The following is a 12,771-nucleotide window of genomic DNA, read 5'->3' as shown; positions in this document are numbered from 1 at the left end:
CCCACAATCCCAATAAGAGGGAACAGCTGTAACTTCATAAAAAATTCAAAGTTTATGTAATGTTTCGGAAGGCCCTGTTACTGCTAGTGAATTGTAATTTAACTTAAAAAAATAACGCAAGTTGTTCATCAGCAGTTTGAAAAATGACTAACTACAGGCAATTTAAGCTAATTTAAAGGTTTCTGCATATGTAGGGAAAACTAGCCGTTTGTATAACTTTTATTTGCTCCCACACCACAGTAACCGCTATTCTGTATCCATAAATGTGCCAACTTATTTTGACACATAAATCCCACATCAGTCTAAGGGCCCCTTGCTTGGCCAGCCATGACTGATGATGCACACTGACTCACTCGAGCCCCCTCCCCCCAGGTGAGTGCTGTTCCGTGTCACTTACTGGAACACACTCCTCAAAAACACAATGAATGCCTCACAGAACCATAAACACACACACACACCGATTCACATCTATGTATGTAAAAAAGTACTGGACTTTGCTAATGACTCAGAGGGTGGTTTTCTCTTTCTTTCTCTACATCCACATACCTCACCATCACCACCCCCTGAAGCCCAAAATATCCAGCATGCATCAGACCAGGTGCTCTTCAAACACAGAAAAATGGGATTAAAATAACAAATGAACATTCATAGCCAAAGTTGTCATCGCTGTGATCAGAGAGAGGGCTTTTGTGTACTCAGACAGAAGAGATGATGTCATCTTTGCTACTATCCAGTGAAGAGACAGAAAAAAATAAAAACAAATGACAGATTTACCGCAAACAGAGCAGGATTCACATCCTGCTTATCTTTTCCTTTCCCTTCCTCCTTATTTGCTATAGTTAATTTAATGTGAAAACTGTGATGAATTTAGCAGTAGCTGCTTAAAATATGTCTAAATGAATGCAGTTTTTTTTTTAATGACAATTAGACAAAATTGTATGCAAGCCCACTGAGCCCAAACCAGAGTATCAAAATACCTTTTGGCAATCCTCTTACAAAGGCACGCATTGTACATCTGAGACACACAAATGCTCTTTAGTACCATTTCCTCTTATTGACGCTGTTGGCATGTCTAATATTTACAAAAATGTTATGGCTTGACAACCTACAATTAAACTTGTCATAACAGAACCCATCCAAAAAGCCAGACAGGAAGGAGGAGATGTTAGGAGTGATGTCAGCCCGGCAGATAAAATGAAGAGGCACGCAGGCATGTAAACAGCTGTTCTGTGATTGTCTGTGGTTCAGTGCGGTGTCAAAGCGTGCCGTATGTTTGTGATGTTTTTCGCACAGACAATGGTTTTGTGTCGTTAGGTACTCTAGGAGCTTAATCCCAGTTAATTGTTGCCTGTCATATTTAAGAGTTCAGGCCAAAATTCGCTCTTGAAAATTCCTTAGAGCGTTTCAGTGATTGAGAAAATAATTAGAAGTTAATTTTATTCATTAATGAAAGAATTAAGTGGTAAGCGATTTTTGATACATTTCAAGGATTTTAAACAAATGAAAACCCAATTTCTGTTTCTCACAACATTAAAATATTACACAAAACCAACTGAAAAAATGCAGCAGTGTATTTATGACTAGTCTGTTGCCTTCTGATATTTTTCTGCATGGAGTCTGGATGTTCTGCCTGTTCGTATCCATTTGTTCTCCATTGGTGCATGGCTTCTTCTAAAAGTCTACAAACATGACTGTTACGTCAATTAACCTGTGACGGTCCACAATGGATGGTATGATGCTAAACAAGTTGACTGCTCACTATGTTCTGCCTTCACGCATATGAATGAAAGGTTTAGTGGAAGAAAGAAATGGAAGGAAAGAATGTAGGAGCAACAGGAATGTCTACAGACTTATATGGTCTGTACAGTAAATCACATTCAAAAGTTGGGAGGTGATTCATAAAGAAGTCGGTTGTGATTGAGTTTATGAGCCAGGCTTACAGCTGAACTTTAACATCTAAATTCCGTATCATTCTCTGATAGGAAATTTTGGAGCATTTCATACTGCCCTCTGAAGAAAACATTTTTTTAGATGGGAATTTTGTTTTCCAGCTGAACTAGGCACCTGCCCTCACTTCCTAAAGCACCAATATTATTGCTGACCGTTCACCTCCGTGCCACTCAGCACATGTTCAGTAACTCGAACAAAAACAGCCCAGAATAAGGCGATCTACAGTAAACTGACATGCTCTTCAGTGGGATGATATTCTGTTTTATTTCCTTCTAATATAGCAGTCTGGATAAAGTTTTAAAATTATTTATGATTGCCTATTTTTCACAAAATTCTGCCACTTTAATAAACATTTCACAGCTACTATAGGCAATATTGAGTTTTCTCAGAAACTATCATCAGACTTTACAGAAATAAGTGCTTTAAATACATCACCATGTGTGCAATGAATCACTATAATAAACTGGATTTCACTTCCTCAAATAAATTTCTTTAAAAAAAATTCAGATTTATTTCACAAAGTTTGGAGATTTACCTTTCACTGCTCTGACAAAGAGAACCGTAACTCATATTTATTTAACTACAAACCTTCAAACAACCAGATCTGTGTGGTTAATAGAGATTTGGTTGTTCCATCTGTGTCTTCTTATTCAAAAATCAGCTCCCAAATGATTCCACATCTGAAACGTTTTCTCATCATATTGCATTAGTCCTCAGCTATCATTCTGCCCATTTCTCTGCTTTGAAGTTGATCCACTTTTTAAGCAAAGCAGAGCTCACTGGAACAGAACGCGGGGGAGCGATGGTGGAAAAGAAATCTTCTTGTATTACATCTCTGAATTATTACAGGCATGTGAGCATGTAACCCTAGCTAAAGATGTAGAGTGCTTTTTGGAGTCTGTGTGTAAATGGATCTAGTCAGAGGTGAAGAGAAAACAAGTCTGACCTCATGCACTGTGCACCGGGGAGGTCAACCTGTCTGTTTGGTTTTCTGAGCCAGGACCATGCGCTCTGTTTGAGAAAGGGGACTGCCCGTGCTGACGTCGTAAATTACAAAGTAGGTTTGTTTCGTGAAGCTTGTGTGCGTGTGTGCGTGTGTCTGTTTGCTGCTTACTTCGAGCTTGCACATGTAAATGCGTCAGCCCGGCCTCTCTGTGAGCTACATCACCCACTTTCTTCGCCTTTTCCTGAGCTAAACGCGCCGATTTCTTGCTGTCTTACTCACAAATATGATTCAACATGGAGATGACGGGGCCTCTTAAATGCCATTTACCGGGACTTGGCATGGCGATAATTGAAAATGCCAGTAAAAGTGCTTAGGAGAAATTCCAGCAGGATTATCGCCCCAGTAACATGGACAGACAGAGGGCCTGTCTCTGGAGAGCACAAAAGAACTTGTCTCCATATCATAAAACCTGCTCTGTTCCCCTGCTTTTTTAATCAAACTGCTGCTATGCCAGCCTTGGGAGTGGAGTTAGAGTAACATCTTCGTTTTTTTTTTTTGGGGTGGGGGTGGGGGGGTGAAGGTTAGTGATATGCGTGTACGTGTTGTATGGATGGGAGGAGAGGCCGTGTGTGTCGAGGGGGGCAGGGCGGGAGTATTGTTGGGCAGTTTTCCTACCCTCTCTCTTTCGAAGGCCAGTGTTGTCGGTGCATCATATAAAAGAAGATATACAAGCAATTCACATGCAAATGTTGAGAGTGATTTAGAAAAGAGGGGGAGAAAGGGGAAATGTGCTATTGAAAGCCAGTGGAGGGATGGGGGAAGACAGGAGGGCTGGGCAGATTGGAGGTGGTTGGTGGTGGTGGTGGTAGGAGGGGGTGGGGGGGTCGCATTAAGTATTGGAGAGGGAGGCGTGAGGTGGCGGTGCTGTGAAACAGAGAGACATTTGTGTTATCTGGCTTTATGTATCACCACTTCTGAATAATAACATGGGGAAAAAAAAGAGAGAGACTTGCCTCATCAGCCTGGTAGAGCCAAGGCATAAATAAAAGAAAAGAGCTGAACAATGGAATTACTATTGCCCCAGTCTCTGCGCTGAAGCTGCATCACTGGTATTCTTTGGAGCCACTGGCAAGAAGATTAATGTTTAGTTAAATATCAGTGTGGGAGCTGCTGGAGCAGGGAGTGGGGAGGAGGAAGAGAGTTGCTTACTGGGTCTTCTAAACTTAGTCAGCCCTGGCTCTCTTTGTAATTATGTTGTGTTGCCACGGATGAGTCCCAGACGCTCCTCTCTCAAGTTTTGGTCAAACATATTAAGAAGTTAGGTGCATGAATTTATAGACAGTTTTATGGGTTGTTTCTGATTAAATCTGTGTGGGGTTTGTAGGCTTCATACCAAAACAGCTTGAATTCATATTTACTGGGAAATGACTCATACCTTTGTTGGAAAACAATAAAAAAAGTCTCTCAGTAGTCGGTTACGGTACATATTCGTATTTAGATTCTCAGTAATAATAATTTTAAAAAATCATTCTATTAAGTTTGGCTTCTGTGAAAAATTTCTATGCATTTTTTAATGTTATAAGAATGCAATTAGTGAATAGTTTACCATGAAAATCCGAAACCTTTTTCTACAGAAGTTAGAACGTGCATCTCAATAATTGAAGTTTATTTGAGTAACTCAGTTCACCAATTGACACATTAATTACACACAGACTGAGGTGTTCAATAGTTTTTTTGTGTTAATTATGATAATTTGACAATTATAACCATTAAAAGTTTCAACCTGGATCTGGGAATAGCATCAGACATAATTAAAACATGCTTTTATTTGTGTTTCTCTACATTGTGTACCTTTAAAAACTGACGACATGTTTTCTAAAGAATGTATATGAATATTTATGTTTCAGATTTAATGAGGTACCATTTGTCAGACGGAACCATTTTTATGCCAAGAGGACATTTTAAACTTTGAGATCAGAGTCTCTGTGAAATCTTTGTAATGACTTTTTTGTTGTTTTCTAAGTTCAAACTTGGAAAACTGCAGCTTTGAATAAAACATAGTATGCATATTTAAACTGCACTCTGCAACCAACCGCAAAAGGTTGCTTTATAAGACTTTTTGTTGTTGTTTTATGACGTCTTTAATGCAAAATATCTGTCAGGACAAAAGGGTTGTGGAAAACCTGGCATTTACTGAAGTAATTGTTAGGAAACATTTTATATGTTTTACTTGGGCTTGTGTTATTTGATCAGGATAAAGTTAAAATTGTTTTTGATTGTGTTGAACAGCAATTAGATTTAAACCCACAAGTCCTCAAAAGAACTGCTGTAAACGAACAAAATACTTTGGTTTTCTATGTCCTTATCTGCCATCTGTCTTTTCAAAATTGTAGGCTTTTTAAAAGTTTAATAGTGCTTCTGCAGGCATTTTATGCGCATTAATTCTGCGAGATAAAAAAAAAAAATCCTTTTAGCCAAAAAGTGTCTTTCTCATCTTCAAAGTAAATATGGAGGGATTAAAATCTTCTTCCTGGCATATCCATTCCTGTAAATAATATTTATACTATTCCTTAAGTGCAAATAATTGCTGACTCACTATTTTTCATGACAGTTCTGTCTTGTTATGGGTGATTTCCAGGAACAGAGCAAGAACTTTCGAGTCTTTATTTCTCCAATAACACCTAAGTGATCAGAGCACCTCGAAGCAGGAGGCTTCGTCTCGGCGTCCGTCCTGAACTGCAACCTGCCTGTACAACCACAGAGCTCTGTGTTTGACCACAGAGCAGCACTGCGGTGGTTTGGGGTTTAGTTCCTTCTTCAGTAGCACCTCAGCAGTATTTGAACAGGCACGTTTCCAGTCATCAGCACTCTTCTCTAACCTCTGCTCCCCTGTGAGCTCCCATGCGTTAAATATAAGAACAAGGATTTACACAGACCACAAAAATCAAGAGTCAACAGAGCAGGCTGTTTACATAACTAAAAGTCCTTGGTAACAGACGCATCTCCCAGCTATGATGTTGTTGTTGCTCATAATCAGCTTGTGGTCTCAAACACAAAAATATTTCCTTTTCCTTTAGTTTTTTAGCAGCTTTTCCTTCTGCACCACCCACAGAGTGAGTTCTTTACATTTATATGAAGTAATTGTGAGTCAGCTTTGGTAATTTAATGACTGTATTCCTGTAAAGCATACATGGATTACATTTAAAAGCTCCCACACACACATACAGGCACACGCAAACACACAAAGGCGACAGTTCTTTTCCAAGAAAAGAGGCCTCTGCAATTTCAGTTTTAATGGCATTTACATGTGAGTCTGCGTATTTGCGTATCCATGTGACCCAACCGGACATCCTCTGCGAGTATTAGTAGCAGAACTTAGGGGGTTGGGGTTAAAAGGAGGGTACCCACAATATTACACATCCTCATAAATCCAAGGCCCCTGCAGCATTCACGTCTATGGCTTGTGATCTGGGGCGAGAGGCATGTCCGGACGCAACTGCCCTCCCTCCCTCTGCCTCGGCTCTATTTTTCTACAGCATGTACAGAAGACACACGGGTCAGGGGTGAACCCGGTTGCATGACAGCAGGTTGACAGTCTCAGTTGCTAAGGGGATAGGTGACAGGGTGGCACGGACGTGGGGTGGACAGGGTGATGGCATGAGGTGACAGAAAAGTTACCAGGTGAAGACGTAGCTGAGTGACGGCAACTGACCGACTCGATGGCATCTTACTTTCTCCCTCTTCTACTTTGTCCGTCTTCCTCCCTGTCATCCGTCCACCATCTTGTCCAACTTCCATGTCTCAGCCGCACCAGCGGTCGCACCTCTCCGTCAAACCTTTGCACTCTTTTCACCGGGGCTTTAACAACGAATGAGTGTTGACTTTTTTTGTTTGGCTGCTTTAGCAGTCAAAAAAAAACCCCACAATCAAACATCTAACTTGTTGTGTTTGTCCAAACGTGCTTGTGCTTGTGTGCAAACATGGGATTACTTTTACATTTACTTCACACACATTCTGTGCAGTACCCTAAAAAAAAAAAACATTCACACCCTTTTAACGGTTCCAAATCTTGTCAGATCCCGACCACAGAATGCATTTTATTTGGATTTTATCGCATAGATCAACACAGAGAAGTGATTGATTAAGAAGTGTAAGAAAGTGTGGTATGTTCAGCCTTTTAACTTTGTAGAAATACCTTTTACTACAACCATAGCTCTTGCGAAATCTTTGGGCTCTCTATCCGCCAACATTTCAAGTTTCGCAAGTTCTGTCTGCTTAAGTGAACTTATAAGTTAGTTTTATTTCATTTCAAGCATACTAAGATATTTGGTGTAGAAATTAAACCAAAAATATTTGGTAAAATTTTGTGTTTTTGCGGTGTGCTTATGACTGTAACATGACACAATATAGTCACCTTCCTAAAATAGTACAAGTCATTTTTGTCAAGATGATTTAAGTAAAAAAAAAATAAAAATCACTCATGGCAAAAAAGGCAATTCTTTAAAGAAGTTTCCAACTGTAACACTTTTTGCAAAGGACTGCATGTATTGATAATTATTAGTGAACACTTTTGCACCAGTTACACTTTTTATAAATTGCTTTTTTAAACCAGTCTGAATTTTTTTCCCCCACCCCATATATATGCGCGTCTGTGTGTTTCACCGCAATTAAAATCCTTCCTGTTTGCTCTCTCAGCTGCGAGTCACAGGCATGACGTGGTGAAAAAAAGCCAGAGAGGAGGCGTCCATACTGCTCTGGTAGGAACCAGAGGGAGGAAATGAAAGGTACTCCCCTTATTTCATACACCAGCAAACACATACACTGATTCAGCAGCCGCAACCAGAGTGTGTGAGTGTATCTGTGTGTGTATGTGCACCTAAAGCTCACCAGTTCCTGCATATTGCACAGCTTTCAAGCGGTCCTCATTTTCTGAGAATAACTATGAATTGTAACATGAAATGTTTGAGCTCAGGGGTCATATTTGCGCAGTCTGCAGCGCAGCAATGTGTTCTCACAGTATTGGGGAGGTATTATTCCGGCGGGTGCTGAAAGGGTTTTGACCTGTCTAGCCTCGACACACACCCAACATCTTGTCCGGTGCTGCTCCCGCTCATCAGGGAGGTGCAAGAGAGACACAATAATACCAGCACTCATTGACTAGGTTAATAAGTATTCTGTCTTGGTCCGAGGCGCTGATGCTCTCTACCTTCTAATACACTGCATGTGTGTTTCAGTCTTCAAAGCTGCGCGCTGACCTAATGTCTGCCTCACACAGCTTTTGTAAACTAATGAATGACAGGGGCCGGGGAATCTGCTCTGTGACTGAAACAGGCCAGTGCTGTGCGTGGGAGTGTGTGTTTGTGTACGAATTTGCACGTATATAACTCATTTCTCCTCCAACGCTCCCGTCTCATCAACCTTGTTGTTGAGACCGCTTCCGTGTCTGCATAAAAAAAAAGATTTGAGTGGATAGATGTGTGCATGTGTAGCGGACAAGAAATTGTGAGTTGGTCGCACGTACTGCGTTGTCGTGATTTTGTCCTTACTGGGTTTTTTTTTTTATTGTTAGTTTAATCTTTGTCTGACAAAATTGATTTTACTGCAAAATTCTTTACATTTCCAGTTCAAATAAGAAAATCTAAATTATGTTCAGATTTTCTTAATTTTCAAAAACAAACAAAAATAGAGTATTGAGAAACAGCATGGATTGATTAATTTTTCATAAATCATAAAATACAGGTAGATGTCCCAGGGCATTCCAACACATAATCAGGTCAGAAGGAATATCTGGTCTTTCCACTGACCTCTGGGTCACCCTTGGGCCTGCAAAGCCTCCAAAAGGGGCTGGTTGTATGTGTCAAAGTGTAAAAATAAACGAAAAAGTAAATTAATACTGATCCATTTAAAATAATCTCTTTATTACTTAGTAATTATAGGAAATCAATAAGACCTTTGGCTGAAAAGATGATGATATTTAAACATGCAGCTGTGAATTCTGCAGACGTTATTTTACAAATATTTGTTTCTTAAACATTGTTTTGGTTAAAAAATAAACTAATTGTGTGGCTAAATAAACCAACACAAACTTATGCTTGTGTGGACAGTGACTGTGTATTATGTTTGTTTTATTGTGAGTTTATTTTGACATGATTTAAAATATATATATATCAAGGCAAGACCTTCTCACCTCAAATAACCTGTATCTCGACTATTGTTGAAAATTGTTGCTTCAGATTCATTAACTATCAGGTGCCATGAATTGTCCAACTGGTATGCTCCGCCATACCATACCAACTTTATTTATAAAGCACTTTAAAACAACCACAGCTGGTACAAAGTGCTGTAGATCAAAACACAACATAACAATAAAAAAAAATCAAAACTTACAGTTTAAAAACAAAAACATACAATTTAAAACTAGATCCCGCTGGAGTTGAAAGCCAAGTAAAATAGATGAGTTTTAAGATGAATTTTAAAAGTGGACAGCAGAGGAGAGCGGCAATGCATGGGGGACGCAAACCATCAGAGTCAGAGGAGGGACAAAGCAGCTCATGCCATGTCCAATTGGCTCGTGTTGTTTGTTTGCAGGAAGGTGCCATTTGGATGTGTGTTTGTGTGAGTTGCAGTTCCTTGTTGAGTGTGTTTCACAAGATGACAGCTTGATGAGAGCACCTGACTGGCACTTCCTGGCATTGTAAGATGCCAAAAGGAATTGTTTGCGAAGGTTTGTCTACATGCAGCCATTGGTGCGCAGCCATGAATCAGGAGTTCATGTGATCTGCTCTCTAATTGTCTTGTTTAGGTCTTTTCAAAAGGAAGAGATGGAAAATTCCAAACCTTGGAGGTCATGCACTCGAGCTACCAGACCGTTTTTTTTGTTTGCTCATGGAAGACACAAAAACGTAACAGTCTATGTTTACATAATTTTATAGCTTTTTATGTCAGGCGCCAAGAAGAAAAACAACACTTGCCCGCAAGTTAGTTGGTGATTTATGTCATGTTTGGACAAGTATGAGCAATCCATCTTTATAGATGGTCTTAATTTCCCTAAAAATCTTGCCATTATTTCTGAAAAACAAGCATGCATTTCAATCAGAAGCTTAATTTTCAGATTTAGCCCACGTTTTTAAAAAAATTGTTTTTAAGTTTATAACTAAGCGGTTGCTTTTTCAGCATTACAGTAGTGTGGAACTGCAGAATGTGCTTTGTTTTCGTAAATATGTATGAAGCAGCACTCTTTTGTTTCTTCCAGCCTTATTCCAGTAATCATACTTTTTAGAAGCCCTGTCATAGTGCGACACCTCACAATTACTTATCTGCATTTTGTTGAGATGTTTATAATTCCCACAACCCAATACAGAAGCATGGACTCAAATTACAGGCTTTGAGTTACACGGTGAGAACTTATTTATTGTGGCACCTTCTCTTTCTCTGCTGGTGTCAGTCGACTACAAAACCTAATTAGTGCTTTCAGCTCGACACCCATTAGCTGAAACCCGATACTTGCCCTGGTGTTGAAAAATAATTATGACATTCCTCTTATAAATCATTGGTTAGATCCTGAACCCCTTTCAATGGAAATATGATTTCCCACTACAAATTGTCCGGCCTGTTTTATGTTCTCCAACACATAATTAAAGCCGTGGCGTGTGAGAGGAAGTAATTTTGTTCAAAGGCTTTTGGCAGCAGCAGCACAGCTATGTCTTTTCTGCTTGTTTAGAGAGCAGCTACTGGCAGACCTGGACATGTGAGCTGTGTAATGGATTAGGAACAACAGCAGCAACATGTGTGAATAACCTGTGTTTGTCAGACAGCCAAGAGACATGGGAAATGAAATACATCACGGAGCGGCAGAGGTGATCCCGGGGTCATCAGATACAGCAAGGGCCACTGGCACGCCACTTTTGGGCTCGGAGAAAATGTGTCTACACATTAGAGTTGCGGGGGCAAAACAAGCCCGCTTCAGTCTCCTGGGGAGGTTGCCTTCTAACCACAAGCAGCCATGCGTGACCCAGTGAGTTCAGCCTTGCTGAATGAAGACCACAGAGGAAAGAAAAAATGTCTACGGAGGAACCTACATATGCTGAAGCTTGTTATAGGCAGGGATGACATCCACAAAGATGTGAAAGGCCAGAAGTGAGTATTATTTGGCAATGTTCTCACTAAAACCAGGAAGATAGATAGAGCACATCACCTAAAGTCCTTACACTGACTCCCTGCACCTCAGAGAATAGACTTTAAAATACTTCTGTTAGTTTGTAAATTGCTGAACGACTTAGCATCACAACACACTAAAGATCTGTTGTTGCATCAACCTTCCAGACCACTCAGGTCTTCTGATTCTGGTCTGCTCTGCATCCCCAGAACCAAACATGGAGAAACAGCATTCAGCTTCTACGCCACAAATCTGGAACAAACTTCCAGAAAACTGCAAAACAGCTGAAACCCTGAGTTCCTCTAAATCAAGACTAATTGATTTAAATTAGTCTAAACTGTGCTTAGAGTTGCCTTTGAACCATAGAAAATGGAATATTGACTAACATATTTGATGTGTATTGGTGATTTTGTTGATTGCACCCATCAAAATGTAACATTTGTTACTGGTTCCTCAATTGTTGACAGCATGTTTGTATGATTTTTTTTATTTTTTGTTTTTATCATGTAAAGCACTTCAGCAGTTTCCTATACAAATAAATTTGATTGATTGATAACATCTATCTATCTATCTATCTATCTATCTATCTATCTATCTATCTATCTATCTATCTATCTATCTATCTATCTATCTATCTATCTATCTATCTATCTGTCAAACGTAAGTAGTGTCTCAGGTTTAATCCTGCTTATTGTTTTAGAGGATGGCTAATCTCCCTCATACTTGTAATCCTCAAATTGGAACATTAGGTTGTGGTGTCTTCAACTGTGTCCTTCCAGAGAAAGGTTGGGCTCTATTTGTGTGTGTGCGTGTGTGCGTGTGTGTGTGTGTGTGTGTGTGTGTGTGTGTGTGTGTGTGTGTGTGTGTGTGTGTGTGTGTGTGTGTGTGTGTGTGTGTGTGCGTTTGTGTTTTCTGTATTTATAAATAAGCAGTAACATCCTGCACCAACCTCACCCAAATACATGGCTGCCTCAGTGCCCTACAAAGGTCATAGTGCAAATCTTTTGGTAATCTGCTAATCCAATTGGTGTGTTGTGCTCACATGATCTGCCGGTCAACAGCACAGCCATCTTCTGTTTAGGCATACACACACATGCACACACACACACACACACACACACACTCCCTTCGCAGGCTCACACACTCGCCGCCATCGGCCTTTTCCCCACGACAGTCTCTGACTCCGTGACACCGGCCCGGTTTGATTCTGCTTAGGCTTGAAGCAGATTAGTGAAGGTGACTCCTGAGGGGGAATTCCACTGCATAATTGGCAGAATTTATAAACTAATTAAGACACTTTCTAAAGTCTGCTATTCTCAAGCAATTATTAGCCCGTTGTGATGCGATAAGAAGGGGCCAACTGATGCATGTATCATACATATAATGGTTTCCATGTGTCGTTTGAAGTTCATCGCGGTCCAACAGTTCACTAGAGAGCTGCTGTGATTTCAAGAACTTGTTCTTCAGGTGAATCAGAATCATAAAAAACATTAAAGAATATTTTATGTTTTATGAAGATCTAAGCTAACTGAGATGTGTCATAGCACCCTTGATGTTACACTTATAGTTAAAACAAGATATTCACATAAATATTTGTATATTTGCCTTGTATATTGTGCAAAATGGGACAAAGTTTTGGATATCTTCCTGTAGACTTCTCAGAACAGTACGATGAAACTTCTTCCTGACATGGCAATTTCATACACACAATTTTCTCACT

At 39.9% G+C, this 12,771-nt stretch overlaps 1 protein-coding gene across 1 annotated transcript in view; it reads left to right on the top strand.

The window, feature by feature from the left end:
* Nucleotides 1-7,578: 7,578 nt before the first annotated feature.
* The window catches only part of sall1a (spalt-like transcription factor 1a), a 54,924-nt gene continuing 49,731 nt past the window's right edge, over nt 7,579-12,771 (top strand). The window contains exon 1 of the mRNA XM_014980553.2: nt 7,579-7,680. Within this exon, the coding sequence (XP_014836039.2) occupies nt 7,674-7,680 (7 nt within the window). The 5' untranslated portion in view covers nt 7,579-7,673. The remainder of the gene's footprint in view (nt 7,681-12,771) is intronic.

The sequence above is a fragment of the Poecilia mexicana genome, unplaced genomic scaffold (genome assembly GCF_051168715.1).
Source record: "Poecilia mexicana isolate PSO_F unplaced genomic scaffold, ASM5116871v1 scaffold_3, whole genome shotgun sequence".
Lineage (NCBI taxonomy): Eukaryota > Metazoa > Chordata > Actinopteri > Cyprinodontiformes > Poeciliidae > Poecilia > Poecilia mexicana.
This window is presented reverse-complemented; position numbering and strand designations above follow the sequence as displayed.